Source organism: Crotalus tigris, unplaced genomic scaffold, assembly GCF_016545835.1.
Source record: "Crotalus tigris isolate CLP2741 ecotype Arizona unplaced genomic scaffold, ASM1654583v1 scf7180000017550.10884619, whole genome shotgun sequence".
NCBI classification, from domain to species: Eukaryota; Metazoa; Chordata; class Lepidosauria; order Squamata; family Viperidae; genus Crotalus; species Crotalus tigris.
In genome coordinates this window covers 2,618,698-2,638,266 of record NW_024096468.1, presented here as the reverse complement: position 1 = coordinate 2,638,266, position 19,569 = coordinate 2,618,698, and the positions used below count along the sequence as shown (strand labels likewise).

The window sequence follows — 19,569 nt, the reverse complement described above, 5'->3', positions numbered from 1 at the left end:
AACTGAAGTTATCATAATTCATGAAACACATTCTCTACCATATAGAGAGAATAACATCGATCTGGTATAAGTACCATTATGTGTCAAGTAGAAAGGCATCATTTAGTGAGTCTCCTAGGAAAAGACATTTAGTCAAGATTTCTGAACTTCTAGTTTTTACTTAGTAGCGTACAAAATTGGGAATAGCAATAAAGGTTTGGGCACAAATTATGACAATAGTAAAAGAGATTGTAAGGATTTTTAATAATTAATATGAGAGGAACTGTGAGCCAAATCATCTACACTGAGCAGATCCTATAGTTCACAGGCTTCATAAACAAGGAGACTCCCCTCCCCCAAAATGAGTCCCCTACAGGCTCACAACCAAAGCACCTTCTTGCAGAATAGCACAAAGTTACCATGAGGCAGGCAGCATCTTTGATAAAGCCTCGCATCACATCAGCTGGGCACTTCTGTAAAAAAACAGAAAGATAAGTTGCTGCTGGGCCCTGGAGCTGGCTGAGTAGTACGCTGAGTCCTGCAAGTCCCTGGGGTGGCTGGGTGGAAAGTAGGCTGAGGCCTGTGAGCTGCAACTGCCCTCTGTGTTTCAGTAAAGTCTGCTGCCTGGCTTTAGACTCCCTTGGGGGCTGAATGTCCGGCTTGGGAGCAGACTGAAGCCTGTGGAGATCCTGATGGATAGAGAAAGGATGGGAGGTTTGCCAAGGCCTATAAGTCACAACTGTCCTTCGTGTGCTGGTAGCATCTGCTGCCCAGCTTTGGTCTCCCTTGGGTGGCTTTATTGGCAACAGGCCAAGGCCTGCAGGAATCCGGTGGGATGGGTGGGCGAGATAGATGGGAGGACCCTGCAGTGTCCCTGAGGTCAGCCATAAGGGTGAACAACTGCAGAAGAATTGGCAGTTGTCATAACTTTGAAATTGGTTTATCTGTTTGTCATAACTTCAAACCATTGCTGAGCGACTGGTTGTACGTCAAGGACTATCTTTATTTTCAATAGAAACGAAGGCAGGTACTATAGAATGAAGCCTATGTTTGTTTGTACTTCTGCAGGCCCTACAACATCGGTTTTGATAATTACATCCGAGGTTCCTACCAGAGGCGTCCTTACCGTGGTCCTTATAAAAGATCTAAAAAGATCTTCTCAAGAGGTTTGTGGGAGTAAATTATGCATTTCAAGCAAAAGAGAATGAAAGAGGAGGAAGCCTCCAAATGGTACAGAATAAGTGTAACATGTAACAAAATGTATAATTTTATTTGGATTTTTGGATTTCAATTTAATAACCTTTCATTTAAAAAGTTTGTTAGTCCCATTGTAAAGAATGTAATTTTCTTTCTTTTTTTTTTTTAAACTTTGGAATAAATGAAGTTTATTGCATTGCCAATACATACGGCCAAAACGGATAATACACTCCACTTGGTCACCACGGTTGACAAGACATACACTACTGCATATATTTAAAAAGTGACATACCCTCTTCTTCTTCCAAATTCAATGGCTGGTGTGTGTTTTTTTCAGTCTGAGCAAAGCAGTCTTCCCTTGGGGCGAGATGGGCTTCTCTTACAGTTCTCTTACAGGCTCTCCTTTTAATTTAAAAGAATTGTGCTTTCCTACAGTTCTTCCTTCGCCTCTGAGTGCATTAGTAGTTACAGGCGCACTGTGTTTTAATGATGTTCCTTTCCCCTTGTCTTTCCCCTTTTTGGAAATCCTGTCTTTCAGAATCACCCTCTGTCTGTCAAGGCTGGAGATGGGGCCCCCGAGGTCTAAGGGGTCTTGCTCACCATTTAGTCTTTGCCACAAGGTTATTAAGATTCAGTCCATATTTTGCAACGACTGGACACAGGACCTCTGTGACCAGCTTGGTAGGTTTAGTCTTTAAACCAACTGATCTATTTATAGGGATGAAGTCAAGCCTAAATAAAGTCCTCCTTTCTAAGCAAAGAATGTAATTTTCTCATTAACTGATTCCAAACCAACTTAGTTAGGATGATTCATTTGCCTGACTGAAACTTTGAAATATAAACTATGACACTAAATCCCAGATAAAGGAATCACATTTTAGCTAGCATATTATGTGTATAGAGATATCTGTATGATTATTATGATTCAGTGTGTTGTGCAGACCCAGAAAATTGAGTTAACTAAGTCATCCATGGCTTATTTAACAATGGATAAGAATGTTTTATAATTTGTTTTATAATAATAAAGTTGGAAAGGACCTTGGAGGTCATCTAGTCCAACCCCCTGCTCAGGCAGGAAACCCTATACCATTTCGGATAAATGACTGTCCAGTTTCTTCTTAAAAACTTCCAGTGTTGGCGCATTCACCGCTTCTGGAGGCAGGTTGTTTCACTGGTTAATTGTTCTAACTGTCAGGAAGTTTCTCCTTAGTTCTAGGTTGCTTCTCTCTTTGGTTAGTTTCCACCCTAAGTTTCCACCCGTTGCTCCTTGTCCTGCCTTCAGGCCCTTTGGAGAATAGCTTGACTCCCTCTTCTTTGTGGCAGCCCCTGGAACCCTGCTATCATGTCCCCCCTCATCCTTCTCTTCGTTAAACTAGACATACCCAATTCCAGCAACCATTCCTTATATGTTTTAGCCTCCAGTCCCCTAATCATCTTTGTTGCTCTTCTCTGTACTCTTTCTAGAGTCTCAACACCTTTTTTACATCGTGGTGACCAAAACTGGATGCAATATTCCAAGTGTGGCCTTACCAAGGCATTGTAAAGTGGTATTAATATGTAATGTAATGAATGTAATGAAAATATGTTTACAGAAAACTACCAAATATGTAGCAGATATTGCCTTAAAATTGGTAGGTGTTATAGCACTTGCTCTAACAGACTGTCCATTGTTACTATTTCTTCCATGATTTCTCAATCCAGGATTCAATTTTTAAAATGTGCCATCAATCTTATGTTCAGGAAAGCAGCATTTACACTTTAAGGGAGCAACCTTCCTTTTTCTGGTTCTAGTATAGTAGCCAAAACAAACAGCAAAATTTAAATCTGTTTCTTTTAACTCTTTGAATGGTTCCTCCCCTCTACTATTTTTAACTTTCAGCACAACAATATACCTATGTGTGACTGAGATCCCAATATTTTTTCACAAGCTCTTAAAAGAATAATAAACACAAAGTTGTTCCAAATGTTTGGTCTCTTACTAGCTTATGGAATTCAGTGGAAACTTCCTAATTTCATTTAACTCTTTCTGCAGGAAGAGGTAATTTTCAAAACCCATCAAGTTCTCCCTGCTTAATCAATGTCACGGTAAGAAATAATTCTTCAAGAATAGTGTGTATTTTTATACCAAATATATTGAGACATATGTACATTCGTGGATATCTGGGGAGGTAAGGAGAACAAATACTGAGATATGCATAATACCACACTTTTGACATGATTCATGTACTTATCTCAAGTCTCTTCATGCAATTATATAATTGCAGTATTTGCACCTCATTTTGACATAGTGCAGTTTGTTATGAACACTGTTGCATGCTAGTTGGAAAATGCAAGCAATCTTTTACTCTTACATGAAAGAAACTACAATACTGGCGTCTCAGTGGGGAATACTCAAGAAGGTACAAATAAAAACAAATGCAGCTTAAAGATACATAAAGTATTATAATGGTAGCTTTTGACATTAAATAATTGTTTAGAGCAGGGGTCCCCAACCCCCGGTCCGTGGACCAGTACTGGGCCACGGCATGCCAGCAACTGGTCCACACAAACAAGCAAAGCCACATCCACGAGATGCAGGCAGCACACAAAACCACGCAATCTCCGGTCCATAGAAAACCCTTTCTCCATGGAACCCCGGTCCCTGGTGCCCAAAATTTAGAGCAGTTACTATTGCTTTCTTAACTATTTCCCTGTTTCTGTGCCCCAGATAATTATGTTTCTTAATGTTTGGAAATTACAAGCAAAGCCAGATAACTATTTCAGTTAATGAAGCTAGACATAAAGGCCTAAGCAAAATAGAGTACAGACTTAAAATCATTTAGTGAAAGTTCAAAATTACAGTGGCACTGAAAAAAGTAACTTAGATCAGTCCTTGTACTTTCTACCATTTCTCACCTGTTTCTCACTCTTACAATTGTTGCAGTGTCCCTGTGGACATATGATCAGAATTCAGACACTTGGCATCTGGCATGTATTTATGATAACTGTGGTCATGTGATCACCTTTTGCAGCCTTCTGATAAGCAAAGTCAATGGGGAAGCCCAATTCACTTAATAATCACGTTACTAACTTAACAATTGCAGTGATTCACTTAACAACTATGGCAAGAAAGGTTGTAAAATAGGGCAAAACTTTTTTAACAACTTCTCTTAGCTATGGAAACTTTGGGCTCAGCTGTGATCATAGGACTTACAACCTTTCATTTAATGGCAGCTTGAAGTTACAATGATACTGAAAAAAGTGACCTATGATCGGTCTTTGTACTTATGACATTGCAGCATCCCCATGGGCAAGGGATCAGAATTTGAGCACTTGGAAACTGGTAAGGATTTATGACAGTTGTATCCTTAGCGGGTCATGTGGTTGCCACTTGGGACCTTCCCAGCTGGCTTCCAACAAGCAAAGTCAATTGGAAAAAACGGATTTGTTTAACGATCATGTAATTCACTGAATTGTAATGCATTTCACAACCAGGCAAAAAAGGACATAAAATCAGGTGGAATTCACCTAACCTCCCAGTTTAGTAATGAAAATTCTGTTCCCAGTTGTGGTCATAAGCCAAAGACTACCTGTACAGTTGTAGTGTTATGAGAAAGTATGGTGTGGAGGCATAGGTGTGATCTACTTTTTCTCTGATACCATATATAAACTCCATATTATCCTATATATCACCCATTACTGTTTGCCTTTGAACTCTGTATTTTTTTTCCCTACTTACTACCAGCTTTACCTTGTACTGACCTTGATACTTACACATACACCTCATGTCCTAAGCCAGTGATAATGAACCTTTTAGAGATTGAGTGCCGAAACTGAAACCCAAAACCCACTTATGCATTGCCGGGTGCCAGGTGGGCGTGTCCCATTGGGTGGGCATGGCTGCGGTGGTAACAGCAGACCGGGTGGGACTAAAAAGTTCAATCAATTCCAACTTTGCAAGATTTTTTTTCCCGCGAGAAGTTGAAATTGATTGATTGAACCTTTTTTTTTTTTTGGGCACACGGCGGCGGAGACCTAAAGCGAAAAGATTTTATAAAACCGAGCTGAAGGCCTAGACTGGGGCAACGGTGCGCATGCCCACACAGAGGGCTCTGAGTGCCGCCTCTGGCACCCGTGCCGTAGGGTCGCCACCACTAAGCCTATGCTGTTTATTTCATCCTTATTGTTACGAACAGATAGATGTATGACTCCAAAAGGAAGGATGAGTTGATAATGTCAAGGAAAAACATCTCTCCTGGAATGTTCTTGGCAGGCTTTCCAGATGCTAAATCAGATTAGTTTCCCTCACTTAAAAAAAAAATATGTAAGCCAAGATAAGTTAGGATGGGATGGGAATTTTATTGCTTCAGTGTTCGAGCTGGGGTCCTTTCTGCAGTCTTTTTCACAGTTCTTGTTAGCAGAAAGGACACATAGATATACATTCTCTTTAATCAACTTTTGTGCACTTTGTTCTTTGACAGAGTGTATATTGTATTGCATCCTAAATAACCTCTGGCCATTAGGTGTCAGAACAATAAAGGCAGAATGTCGGTATATTTTTTTCTCCCAATAAAGTTCCTCTGTTGTTAAAAGGTTCCTAACATGCAACTTCATTTGCTAGAAGATTCACTTATTAAGCACAGAGTAGTCTTGCTGAAAATAATAGTCATGTGAGACTCTTCTGTTGCAGCCAAAGAAAAAATTTGAGAAGGTGAAAAAACAGCCAAAAGATTCCATGAAATTTAAACAGGACAAAGGAAATACTGCAACTTCAGTGAAAAAAGATGATCCATCCAAGGTAATAATAGAAAAAGATTTAGAATATTTGTATAATAAGATGATGAGTTTCCAAATCATAAAAGGATGTTTGCAATACTAACTTCTATACCTTGTCCTAAACCAGTGTTTCTCAACCTTGACAATTTTAAGGCATGTGGATTTCAACTCCCAGAATTCCACTGGAATTCTGGGAGTTGAAGTCCACATGCCTTAAAATTGTCAAGGTTGAGAAACACTGTCCTAAACAGTGTTTCAGGAGGAGGAGGGAAAGGGGGAGGAGATTCAGTTCAAACTATAGTTCATATTCAAGATACGTAAAATTGATGAGCTATTTTTTGAGCACTTTTAGCATATTAGGGACTGGTAGATAATGTAATTTCCAAAGATTATTTCTCAAAAATCGGTCATAGATCTTGAAGTTTTATGCATCGGTGATATCAGCTTTAATTTATTTGAGAGAGGAGACTTCCCAGTAAAAAAAACCAGCATTTTGTTCTGGGGGTGGGGCGGGAAATAGGTTTGCTTTTAAAATCTTTCTGTGTTCTAAATAAATGCTGCAGGTCAAACCAAATGATAGTCAGCCTGCTGAAGCGTCTCCTAGCCAGACTGCTTCTGCTGCATCTCCGGGGGCTACTGCAGAAGAAAAATCACCATCTGGAATTACAAAAGTCCCTCCTCACACCCAGAGTGAAGATATTGTATTGGTATGAACCATTTCTTCTTTTTATATGCTCTTTTGATAAGGTTCCCTGTGATAACACTGTTATTATGTCTCATTATTTCTGGTTGCAGGTTTCTTTGCTTTTGTGCTACGAGTATCTGTATTTTGCTTTATTTTCTCAGTGTTTCCAACAACGTTATCTAACTTCTTGCAGATATGTAGTAGAATAAACAGAACTTTCTGTGATTCCCAAAACCTATTTAGTTTTTAGCAGCTTCTACTGTGGTTTTCATTTTCTTTAGAAGATTTCTGATCTGCAGCTGTAGTTAAGCATAAACTGTGTCTAGAATTTAAACAATTTTCATTCATATTGCATTAATCTTTGTTTAATTTGTATTAAGTAAAATACATGCACCTTCCAAAGATAGAAAAATGCCTGATATATAGGATTTAAATAATACAAAATGTAAATTATGTTATTATTATCTAATGATACTTAAGATTCATGGCCGTTTATTTTCTGCCATGATTAACACAAACAATATTGGGGGAATCTGTGTAACAACTTCAAGAAACTTATACTAAGATAGGTCATAAGTTTTATAATTAAATGAAGAAAAGGAATACATAATCAATTTTCTCAATTTATGAGGCTCCCTAAATTTAAAAGCATATCAAGTTTATCTTGGACCTTATGGATCAATTCTTGCTAATGGTAGCTTTAGATTAACAATAAAATGAAAATGCAGCAATTGTTTTATTTGAATTCAGAATAAGTTACTAAATGATGATGATGAGGAATCGGTAGGGTTTAAAGAAAATAGTTGGCCTGTTTTTTAAAAAAAAATCATAATAAAGGTAACATACTGAAAATAATGAACTACAAGAATTTTAGATACTACTGAAATATTGTAGTCATTTCAATGTATACGTTCAACATTCCTATAAATGTTTAGTGTTAAACACTTTAGTATTCCCCCAGTGAGTGTCTCCTACTCCAGCCCTGAATAGCCTCTTCTATCCTCTTACCTATTGTGAACACTTTTCAGATTGAAATAGCCTAACAGGAAGTGAAACTCCCCCCAGGCAGCAGCAAGAACAAAAGCTGAGTTTCACCCACACACAAAAGAGGAAGAGGAGCTGATTTGGAGAGAGAAAGAAGGAAAGATAGGTTGGCTTGGGAAGGGAATGAAAAAGGGGCAAGAAGAGAAGAGTTTAGGCGGCTGATAGACCCACTTAAAGAGATACAGTGTGGAGAGTGGAGGTGGTCCCAAAGACATAAAAATTCCCAAGTTGTCCGAGGAAGAAGACATAGAAGCCTATTTTATCATATTCAAAGAGTGGTTACCTTTTTTAAATGGCCTGAGAGTGAATGGGTGGTCAGACTAGCCTAGGGGTGTCAAGCCCGATTGCATTGTAGGAGATATCGTGACATATTGGGATTTGTTTTGCCTTTGTGGCACAGGGTTGGCCGTGGCTTGCGCAAGCCGGATGCGGCCCATAGGCCGCATATTTAACATACCTGGACTACCCCATGTTTGTAGCATCCTGCAATCACATGACCACAATTTATGATGGACATTCTGGGCTTTATTACAATTGTAAGTTGAGGATTACCTATAAATGCAGATTGATATGGATGTATAATTCTGCCTATAATTAATCATAGATATTTGGCTAATAATTTTGAATAGTTCGTATTATTTGTATTTAATAATGAGATAGACAATATAAACTGAGGCTAAGCCACAACCTTCTTCTGCTGAACTGGACTTGCCAATTTCTGCTCTCATCATAGCTTTGGTCCCATCACAAATCTTTGTTTTTCATTGCCATTTAAAAATTCTCATTGCATATACAGAGCTGGATGTATAATGTCTTGTATATAGAGTATTCTGGATTCTTTAGGCATAAGAGCTGCTGTACAAAATAGAATTGCTTATTGAGGTATTTTGGAACATGTCATGGGAATGAGGTACTTCCTAATAGAGAAGTCATGTTCCTCTCCTCCTATGTTCAACAGTCTTAGTTTCTTGGAGAAAAGTATTTTCCTTTATGATTTATACATGCATAATGCTTGGATAGGGAGGCATTCCGCTCAATCATTCATGTTCTGGTCATGTCTTTTGGATTATTACAAAACACTGTGGCTACCCTTGACAAGTAGCCAGAAGCTCATAGAACAGCACGGGTAGACTGTTGTTTCTCTGTGTCATATAATATATGTAGGTACATGCATAATTTTGTATTTATTTATTTTTGTCATATTTATGTAGTGTATACTGGAGGTGGTGACCCTTTTAGAGTTGAATGCAACAAAATTTCATTTTGTTAGTGTACATTAGTGTACACTAGTGTACATTAGTGTATATTTAAAGTGACAATAAAGTTTATTATTCTTATTCTTATAGTAACATCTGTGCTCTGCAAGTTGCATTGGGTGCTAGTCTGCTTCTGGGTCCAATTCAGAGTGTTGTGACTGTTAAAAGCCTGCATGGCATAAGACTAAGTTATCAAGAAAAGGTCCCATTACACTTTCCCATCCCACCTGATCAGGCAGGAGTAGTATGTTGCACACCCCATCAGTTAAAGAACTCTCAGTGGGGGGGTATAGGAAGAGACTTTCTGTACCATTGCCGCCACCCTGTGGAATATTCTTTTCCCCAGAGGTGAAAGGAGTTAAAACAAAGCTGTGTGGCCTCATGTGAGGAGTCCAGAGGAATATGCAGCCAAGAAATTAGACTTTCTTTAGCCTTTTAACTAATTTTAATAGTGTTTAATCATTCTTGTTTCTTTCTAAATTTTTAAGTTTTACATATAATGTTTTGTATTTTAATATTTTATTGTATACTTTGAGGAATAAAATTCAATTTTAAAGTTGTTGGAAAGCAAAACAAAGTTTTAGTAAAAGCATTTGCACAGGCTAGTGCATGACATCTGAATCATTTCAGCATAAACTTTTATACCCTGTCCCGTAGAATTACGTCACATTCTTCCTTTCCCGACCCAGTTGATAGGTCTGGATTAGTCAGTGCTTTCTGACCGGTCACAACCAGATCCCCCAATTATATGATTAAAAGCCCCTTTGGTCCTGTCTTATCTCCCCTTTCTTGTCTGTGACATGATTCATGACATCCTGCTAACTCAGAATGTGCTTATCTATAAGATGATCCTGTCTACCTAAACTGGATAATTGCAACAATTACAAATTATTTATGTTTCCTGTTAGAGTGCATGTTTTTCATCCAGAAGCTATGCATGTAACAGAGTTCATATTTTGGTTAAACATGGCTCTTTGGTTCATATAATAGTTATACTTTAAAATACTAACTTTAGTATAAATTGGATAATATGTCATTCATAAACTATATGCTATTCTACAGTAGTGTGCACTATTCTAAAAGTATGCTCTGAGTCAGTGTATATAGTCCCTCTCTGTTCCTCCAGCTTACTACATCTCCTTTTCTAAAAGTACCTTAGCTAAGTGCTTCTACATGCCTATTCCTTAAGCAGAAATGGAAAATTACAACATGTACATTTATTGTGTATCTCACATATACTGCTCAGAATCCCTCTGAGCATTTCAAAAATGTAAAAACCAAAACAATAATGTATTGGAATTAAAACTGATCTCAAACTTCAAATGTGCTTAGTGAGAAGCAAAATAAATCAATACCGTAACTTCTTTTGGAAATCTCAAACATAGCTTGCCTCTGTTGTTCTTTGCTGCCCATTCTGTGCCATCCTCCAAACAATGCCTTTTTCCCCAAAAGGCTGTTGCTGTTATGCAAGTCCTGTTGAAAATTAAGACGCTATCACACTTATGTCACCAGATGTTTCTGTTTCATTGTTTTAAAGCCCATAGGCACCTCAATTAAAAGTTTTTCCATCTCTTTCTTAAGATATACTTGTAAGCTGAAGCAATACTCTTGATTTTATTTCTTCTGATTTTGTTTTGATGTCTTTTCTTAAATCTCTGCAGAATTTCTCTCTTCTCACAGCTTTTGTTGCCCACTCTATCTTCTTCCTAGCTTCAAATCAGTTTTTCTTGAGAATGAACATTCCACTCAGATATGTTTTAATTTGAAAGTAAAGTTGATTTACCAAAGAAGTGAGCAAGTAATGGTGATGATAGTGAGACAAAAGTATTTTGCTTTTCTATTCTGTTATATAGTGGTGGGATTCAGCCAGTTCGCACCTGTTTGGCAGAACCAATACTTAATTTTTTGTTGAGTTTGGAGAACCAGTTATAATAAATCTGAATCTTCACTCCTAGTCTTCTCATCTCCAGTTTTTCCAAGTTTTTTTCAATCCGAAAATATTATGAGAGCATAATATACCAAACTGAGCTGTATATTTCTTTTACTAGGGAGATGCTATTATGCTGTACTCTAGATTATGAACATCTCATTCAGGAAAATATTCTTTATTAAGTTATGATTTTTAACTAATGAGGATATATAATGAGCCTATCTTCTTCCTTACTTCTGTCTCATTAATCCTTTGGGGAAGGGAAGCTAACATAGTGATCACGAAGTAAGAGAATGCTGGCAGATGGGAATTCCACAGGCTGCTCTAATCTGTGTTTACTCTAATGTTAATAGCAACATTAGGAAGGAGGGAGGAGACTTGCCAACTGTACTTGTATGCCAACCTCTACCTCACAAATTGTCTCTCCTCCCCTCTTTCCCTCCCTCACTCTTATCCTAGAAATAACTTTGAAAGGCAAAAATTCCAAGGAAACTCTTAATGGTAAAATACATATCTACATCCTGATAACTCTCTCTATATATTTAATTCTGAATAATAAACAAATAGTACAAGTTAATATTAAAAACTAAACACAAAAGAAATGCCAAAATACAGTACAAGACACTCACCCACTTGCTCACAGAATTGTAGCAAGGTGGGAGCTGCATACATTTCTGGAGAGGAAACCAAATGTAACTATCAGTTTTCAGCACAACTGTTGTAAATTGTGGTCACATGACTGGGTCACTGCAGATGGCTATAAATGTAGGCCAGTTGCCAAATTCCAAAATGCAGTCATGTAACCGCAGGAGGGGTTGACACCAGAAGTTTGAAACTGGGGGGGTTGTCGTAAACTTCTGAATAAACAACTGGTCATAAATCAGGGACTCCTTTTATTCTGCAAGGTGAGGGCTGCCACAGAGAAGACTCACCCAAACCCTATGAATCTCTTTAAGAGAGACATCTTTCAACAGACTTGCTTCCGATCATGGATAAACAAACTGGATAAACGGGCTGCTTGTATTTTGGCAAAGTATTATATCCTGGTGCTGTGACATTTAGGGCTTTAAAGAAACAACACAAACTTTAGCTCCATATACTGTAGAGTAGAACATTCTGATCCACGTAAGGTCATAATTAGAATGCCAGCTAAAGCTGAACAAAGGTTTCTCTTAACCACAACTTCTAGCTTCTGTTCAAGCAAGAGTTGCACATCCAGGAGGGTCTCCAAGTCTGTAATTAAAGGGTAAAAGGAAAAAGAAGAATTTCCAGATAGTAATGTACCCAGTGGTATAGAAATATTTTTCTTCAAGTCTTCTATGTTAGCATTAAACTGGGTTTTTTCCCTTCTTTTTTTTTAAAAAAAATCTTCAGGATAAACTGAAAAATTGTGACGCCGCCGAAGATCTTCTCAGTCAAACTGTCTCTATTTTGTCTCCTGAAGTATCTACAGAAGATAAAACATCATCTTGTAGCACAGAAGTCCTTCACAACATTGAGGAGAAAGATTCTGTATTGGTACGAATGTTTCCTTTATTTTGCTAAGGAATTGTTTTTCATGACATGTTAGTCTAAATAAGTAACATAATTTTTTTTTGTTGTCAGAGATGTTTTCATTCAGTTACTTATTTGCTAAAAAATCTATGAGTACTTCCATAAGTTTGCACTTTTTGTTTTTCACTGGTTTGTGTTTGTGAGGCTGGTTATTTTGTTTGTTCCCTTGTAAGAGTACAGGTTGCCATGATTTGAAATAATCCCAAAGAGAATGAGTGTGGGTGGGTGGGTAGTCTTAGTACAGATTTCTTTTTTTTAATATTTTATTGGTTTTCCAGTTTTACATTTGAGTATTTGGAAGGCAACGTGGTGATTGGATTAATAGTTCAATAACAAAATCTTTAGTACATATCTCAGGTTACATCATCAAATATTTCTTCTCTGTTTCCCTTAACATTTGCTATATCGTATTTAAGCTAGTAAATTTCTAATTGTATCAAACTCAGTGAAAACTTCATTATCACATTTATCAATATATTTTTGCTTATACATATCTTAATAGATCTTCATAGACAATCCGTATCCTGTTAAGTTTTACCTAATTTTCAATTTTTAATTACAGTATTCCAATTTAACCTTTAATATCCATAGTAATTGAGTTTCAGGTAACCCAAATTTCCTTTGTCTCACTTCTTAGACATTATAATGTCTAAAATGCACATATTACTTATTTAAATATATTCTTATTTTATTTTGTAAACGTTTTCTATTTCACACCCTAATACATCACCACCTTAATAATAGAGTATCCTTTGTTAGCTCAAGTCCATCATCTATAATATCAGCGCTAATCAATAGTTCAAACCTATTTCCTAATAGTTTTCATTTCCCTTGTAAGTCTAAGTCCTCAGTATTAAACAGATTAACCCCTTATTTTTTTAGTATTTTCCAACTATTTTAAATCTAATAATCAAATTTCCCCTTGTCTCAAAATCTCCCTTTAGCTCACTGGATGGCAATTTAGGATCCTCTCTAGTAAATCAAAAGAGCCCAGTTTTTCAACCTAATTCTAGCTTTCTTCTTTTGCCAACCAGGTTTCCATACCAATGCTTTTAAATCATTAAATAGATCTCCCTTCATTCTTGTGTATGTTACTTGAATTAAAGGAGACCATCTAGTTGTCAATTTTCTGGAAGAACTGGCCCATTTATAATCATTAAGTTGTCACCCTGGTGGCCCAGATCCACGTATTTGCTCTGGTATAGTTGTCTTCAATTCGATCCGGTCTTCTTCTTTCTCAGATTTCTTCTGGTTTGTGTAGAAAGTCATTTCCATTTTTAAAGTTGTTGTTTCAATGTCTGGATTTTCGGTGAACTGTATTTGTTGATCTTTAAAGCCCTCTGTCTTGGTATTCACTTCTTCCACTTCCGTTGTTTTTGGGATTGTTGGTTCTTTAATTGCAATCGAGGTTTTACTTTGTACATCTGGGCTGGCACCTTGATCTTTCAGATTAGATCTCATTGTCTTGCTGGCTGTAAGAATAGTTTCAAGTATAGATTTTAGCATAGCCAAGATTTTTTGCTGACCCTTCTCCATTTCTGGCATAGTTGTAGATGGTCTTTCTAGTGAAGGCTGTTTATTAAATAAGAGTCAGTAAATGTTCACCTCCACAGTTCCTAGAGACCAATTTCACTGCCCAGCTGCTCTCTCATTAAATCTCTCAAAGATAATACCAAGGTCAGGTTTTGGGCTGTGAGCAAGTCTCTTTGTAAAAAATAATAAATTGCTGTACCAAGCTTCGCCACAAGATATCCCTGATAGTATTTAAAGCCTTTTTCAAATCCCTGGCTAGGTTCTTATCCAATTTAAATTCTTTTTTGCAAATAGAATAAAATAGCAGGTCCCAGTAAGAGTAGGAACTTTTTGGGTCCCCAAATTCCAAAAAGATGTAAATCCAATTATATTAAGTTCTTTTCAATGCTTTATTTCCCCTGGGTAGTCAGACACCGCCATTTTAGAGAGCGGGAGGAAAAAGTTCCCTTCTCTTTCTTCTCACAGGGGGAAAAAATTTCAAGAAGCTTTTTACAGGAAAGTACTTGGGGTACAGAGAAGGTAAGATCTCACCCAATTCTTCCACGTTGCTTTCAAAATGTTTGTTGGTGAATTTGGCCTCCGCTGCCAGCAGCTTAGTTGATGGCCGAACTTTTCCCCGTCAGTTTGAAGAGCTGCCCTGCTCATCGCCCCTAGAGGGCGACTTCCGGCCCTCTTCAGGGTCCCTGGCGGGAGAAAACCGGATGATGGAGAGAGTGATCATTCCACACATCCGCCAATGCTGCGATCGCAAACTGAAAGCCGTTTTAGTACAGATTTCTAATGAAGAACTAACTTTATTGGACTTTCTAATGAAGAACTAACTTTATTGGACAAGTTTAAACAACACATTACTCTAATCCAGTGGTTCTCAACCTTTTTAATGCCGCAACCCCCCAATCGGTCGTAAGTTGAGGACTACTCAACTGGTGCAGCACCATTTGCAGAATGGGACTTTTGGCGGGCTCAGCAGGGCAGAAACAGCCTGGACAATTCCTATTGGCTTTTGAAAGCCAATAAAATTAGACTCTATTCAAGAGAGCCTAATCTATTGGCTTTCAAAAGCCAATAGAATAAAAGGGAGTAGCACAGCTAAGGAAAAGGAGAAAATAATGGCGGACTGCGTTGTTTGGCAACCCCCGTGAAATGGTCGTTTGACCCCAAATGGCGTCCTGACCCACAGGTTGAGAACCACTGCTCTAATCATATTAAAAAGCATGTTTGCCAGGTCCATTTTAAAGCAGATGTGGTTGAAGCTTTGTGAAGTTTCTGTGGATATTTGAGCTATTTTTTTGTATGGATAGTAAATATCTATTACTTGCATTTATTAATGAATCAGTTATTTAAATTATTTTTCTATCTTTTTTATAATTGCTATTGAGGAATAGTGACAATGCATTATTTACAAACTATTTTTTTTGTTGTTGCGTGTGTCAATAAGGGATTGTTCTTTGTTTCATATTTGATCAATACCTTTCCAATTCTCAAACTTCAATCTTTCTTTTTCCTGCAGCAGCAAGCCAGCCAGTCTGCACTAGATTCTAGCCATGTTTGTTCATCCACAGCTGTAGAAATACCATTCCTGTCAGACAATGTTAATGATGATCAGTCTGAGAGAAGAGAAGAAATTGAGATGGTATTAAATTATTGTTTTCTTCTTGCTGCATAAATATTATGAATAAGAAATTATATTCTGCTGCTGTAGTGTTTCTGCATCACTTGTACCTAGATTTCTAACTGAGAGATATCCCTTGAACTACTTGTATACCAGTGAATGCTGTATTTATCTTCTCAAATGCAGAGAAGAATTTTTTGCACAGATTTGGACAAGAATTGATATAAAATATGTTTAATTTCTCATTCATCTTTGGATACCTGTTGGAAAATTGAACATTATGTCAAATATGTTGGTTTTGAAACTGCAGGTAGTTCTCAACTTACAACTAAAGTTGAGTCCAAAATTTTCATTGCTAAGCAAGACAGCTGTTAAGTGAATTGCGCCCCATTTTCATGGTCTTTTTGCCACAGTTGTTAAACAAATCACTGCAATTGTTAAACAAATCTGGCTTCCCCCATTAACTTTGCTTGTTGAAAGCCAATGGGAAGGTTACAAATGGTGATCACATGACACAGGACAGTGCAATTGTCATAAATTCATGCCAGTTGCAAAGTGTTTGAATTTTGACCACATCACCATAGGGATGCTGCAACGGTCATAAAAGCTGTCCTAAGTCTGTGTCTGTCATAAATTCACATTGTCACTAAACAAATGGTTGTAAATTGAGGCATACCTGTACTTCTTCCATAATCTTATGCTCTCCAATTATGTTTGAATCATTGGCTTAATTTAAGATCATTAACTGTGAATTATGACACGTAAAATGCAACATAAATAGAAGCCTTCAGATTGATGAAGACAACCTAGCAAGAACAGCATCCATTCTGCACTCAAATTGTTGAAATTTTATCTTCATGTCTTCTAACTTGGAGACAGAAAAATAATAGGATATATTAAGATTCACTTAAAATATTAAAGCTCTTGGTACACTCTTATCTCAATTGTACTCATAATCTTTAATGCAGAGATTTCCTTGTCTTTGGTCAAATTGAATAGGATTTACATGGGTTAGATAACATCCAGGCTTATTACTAAATTATTATCTTACCAGTCGTAAAATATATTTTAATTTATGAAATATACCAGTTAAGTACCAGTAAAATATTTTGTATTTTAAAACAGGGGAAAATAGGAGTTGAAGTGCACCTATCTTCAAATTGCCAAGGTTGAGAAATAGTGGTTTAAAATATTTCCTCACTGCTTCTCAAAAGATTGATGGAAATTGCATATTGGAGTTTGATTTTATTGAAAAATATGTTCCCTTGTTAGAATAAGTCATCCACATCTTCCTTAGACAAGAGGCTTATGACTTATCTTGTAAAACTAATATAGAAAAACGATTTATTAGATGCTGAGCATAACTGATTTATTAATAGAACTGGATAAATTAAGTGGTATTTCCACTATTTAAGCCTATTGCCCATTCTCGTTTGATCCATATTTTTTATCATGAAAGCAGCATACTGTTTTGACAAACACTAAAAGGATTTACAGAAGTTATCTGATCAGAGAAGACACTGCAACAATTAGTTTCTAGACGAGCTGATTATTTTATTATGAAAGTCATACCTGTAACACAATTTGTATTTCAGCTGGCATCTGCAGAAAGCTCCCGAACCAGATGCTTCACTTTAGAAATGAATGTAGTTAAGATTGAAAGCATAGACATACAAAGAAATAAATTGATAAAAGGGATGAACAATGATCCTCAAAATGAGCAAACTGATGATCCAGGTCTCTGCAATAACAGATCCATGCATTCTGCTTCCCAAAATATTCTAATTCAATTTTGTTTTAATTGATGTAGACCGAAACCCCAGCCAAACAGAATGATACAGAAGACTCTCAAGTTTGTGTTGCTCCTGCTCTTGATTTTTCCAGCCTTCCAAGTGCCCTCAGTGATATTCCCTGTGTATCTGTGCTAGTGAGAGAAAAAGATACGAGAGTGGTAAGAATGGGAAAGCTCTTTGTATATATTTTCCTTGGAAATATAAGTACATTCATTTTGGAATCTGGAATTTATTTGCGACTACAGGAATTTTGGTTCAATTCCTGTTTTGCCTGAAAATCTGTTTCCCCAAATGTTCTAATTTTGTTTTAAATTGACATAGACTGAAACTTCAGCCAAGCAGAATGATACAGAAGACTCTCAAGTTTGTGAAGTTTGCGTTGCTCCTGCTCTTGATTCTTCCAGCCTTCTAAGTGCTCTCAGTGATATTCCCTGTGTACCTGTGCTAGTGAGAGAAAAAGATATGGGATTGGTAAGAATGGGAAAGCTCTTTGTAATATATTTTCCTTGGAAAGATAAATACGTTCAACTTGGAATCTGGGATTTATTTGTAACTACAGGAATTTTGATTGTTCAATTCCTCTTTTGTCTGAAAATCTGTTTCCCAAAATGTTCAAATCTTGATTTTGTTTTAAATTGACATAGACTGAAACCTCAGCCAAGCAGAATGATACAGAAGACTCTCAAGTTTGTGTTGCTCCAGCTCTTGATTCTTCCAGCCTTTCAAATACCCTCAGTGATATTCCCTGTATATCTGTGCTAGTGAGAGAAAAAGATAATGAATTGGTAAGAATGGGAAAACTCTTTGTATATATTTTTCTTGGAAATATAAGTACGTTCAATTTGGAATCTGGAATTTATTTATGACTACACGAATTTTGGTTGTTCAATTCCTCTTTTGTCTGAAAATTTGTTTCCCAAAATGTTCAAATCTTGATTTTGTTTCAAATTGACATAGACTGAAACTTCAGCCAAGCAGAATGATACAGACGATTCTGAAGTTTGTGTTGCTCCAGCTCTTCACTCTTCCAGCCTTCCAAGTGTCCTCAGTGATATTCCTTGTGTATCTGTGCTAGTGAGAGAAAAAGATAATGGATTGGTAAGAATGGGAAAGCTCTTTGTATATATTTTCCTTGGAAATATAAGTACATTCATTTTGGAATCTGGAATTTATTTGTGACTACACGAATTTTGGTTGTTCAATTCCTCTTTTGTCTGAAAATCTGTTTCCCAAAATGTTCAAATCTTGATTTTGTTTTAAATTGATATAGATTGAAACTTCAGCCAAGCAGAATGATACAGAAGACTGTCAAGTTTATGTTATTCCAGCTCTTCACTCTTCCAGTCTTCCAAGTACCTTCAGTGATATTCGCTGTGTACCTGTGCTAGTGAGAGAAAAAGATACTAGATGGGTAAGAATGGGAAAACCCTATGCATATATTTTCCTTGTAAATATACGTAGGTCCAATTTTGAATTTTGAATTTATTTGTGACAACAGGAATGTCAATTGTTCAGTTTCTCTTATGTCAGAAAGTCCCCAAGAAAGCTACTCCCTAGGAATTAGTTGAAGTTTAAACATGTATGGTAAGCAGCAATCTGTAAAAGAGTATGTTGTGTGTCCTCCACTTCCCTTTGTTGTCTTAATCTATCTGTTTTGTTTCATTTATCTGTAGTTGTACATTTGGGAAGCTGCTTCTTTTCATTCATTCATTCATTCATTCATTCATTCATTCATTCATTAATTCACTCATTCATTCCCCATCAAATACAAATAAATCAAGGCAGTGAAAATATCCAATATACCTTCCTATTTTCCCCACAACAGGCTGATAACCAGAGAAGATGGGCACCTGAAGATTATCAGGAGCCACCCTGGAGTGTGAACCAAACTGACCAGTGTCACAAAGTCTCTGAATGTTACAAAGATTCAGTAAGTTGATTCTGGTCATAATGAAAAGAAATGTTAGTAAGAGAAAATAAAACCTAGATGTGGGATATGAATGAAGAGTGATTGAAGGGTATAGAGAGGAGGGGAAACAGTTGCTTCTAAGAAAAGCAAAGATCTACTTTGACACTTTAAAGCATCTCCAACTTGTAGATAACCTGTAGATATATACAAGTCCTATAATTCACGTAGTCTGTTATTTGAAAAATTAAAGGGTGATCTCAATATATTTCAGGATAGAAAAAGAATTGTTATGCTCTGTGGATAAAATTGAGATGGAGGAAAA

At 36.8% G+C, this 19,569-nt stretch overlaps 1 protein-coding gene and 1 long non-coding RNA gene across 7 annotated transcripts in view; one reads left to right on the top strand and one right to left on the bottom strand.

Moving 5' to 3' along the window:
* The window catches only part of LOC120306546, a 43,012-nt gene that overhangs the window by 13,609 nt on the left and 9,834 nt on the right, over window positions 1-19,569 (top strand). For 2 of the 6 annotated variants that reach the window (XM_039339972.1, XM_039339982.1), the window contains exons 4-16: window positions 1,048-1,145; window positions 3,209-3,261; window positions 5,846-5,953; window positions 6,495-6,638; window positions 12,221-12,364; window positions 14,399-14,452; window positions 15,444-15,566; window positions 17,356-17,496; window positions 17,660-17,809; window positions 17,983-18,123; window positions 18,296-18,436; window positions 18,609-18,749; window positions 19,164-19,268. In XM_039339972.1, the coding sequence (XP_039195906.1) occupies window positions 1,048-1,145; window positions 3,209-3,261; window positions 5,846-5,953; window positions 6,495-6,638; window positions 12,221-12,364; window positions 14,399-14,452; window positions 15,444-15,566; window positions 17,356-17,496; window positions 17,660-17,809; window positions 17,983-18,123; window positions 18,296-18,436; window positions 18,609-18,749; window positions 19,164-19,268 (1,543 nt within the window). The remainder of the gene's footprint in view (window positions 1-1,047; window positions 1,146-3,208; window positions 3,262-5,845; window positions 5,954-6,494; window positions 6,639-12,220; window positions 12,365-14,398; window positions 14,453-15,443; window positions 15,567-17,355; window positions 17,497-17,659; window positions 17,810-17,982; window positions 18,124-18,295; window positions 18,437-18,608; window positions 18,750-19,163; window positions 19,269-19,569) is intronic. The other 4 variants (XM_039339992.1, XM_039340021.1, XM_039340012.1 and 1 more) reach the window with 4 other exon arrangements.
* On the bottom strand, window positions 22-11,538 carry LOC120306595. Its single transcript, XR_005556354.1, has 3 exons — window positions 11,476-11,538; window positions 10,272-10,389; window positions 22-452 (listed from the first exon to the last, which is right to left on the bottom strand). It is a non-coding gene; the product is annotated as an uncharacterized LOC120306595 (long non-coding RNA).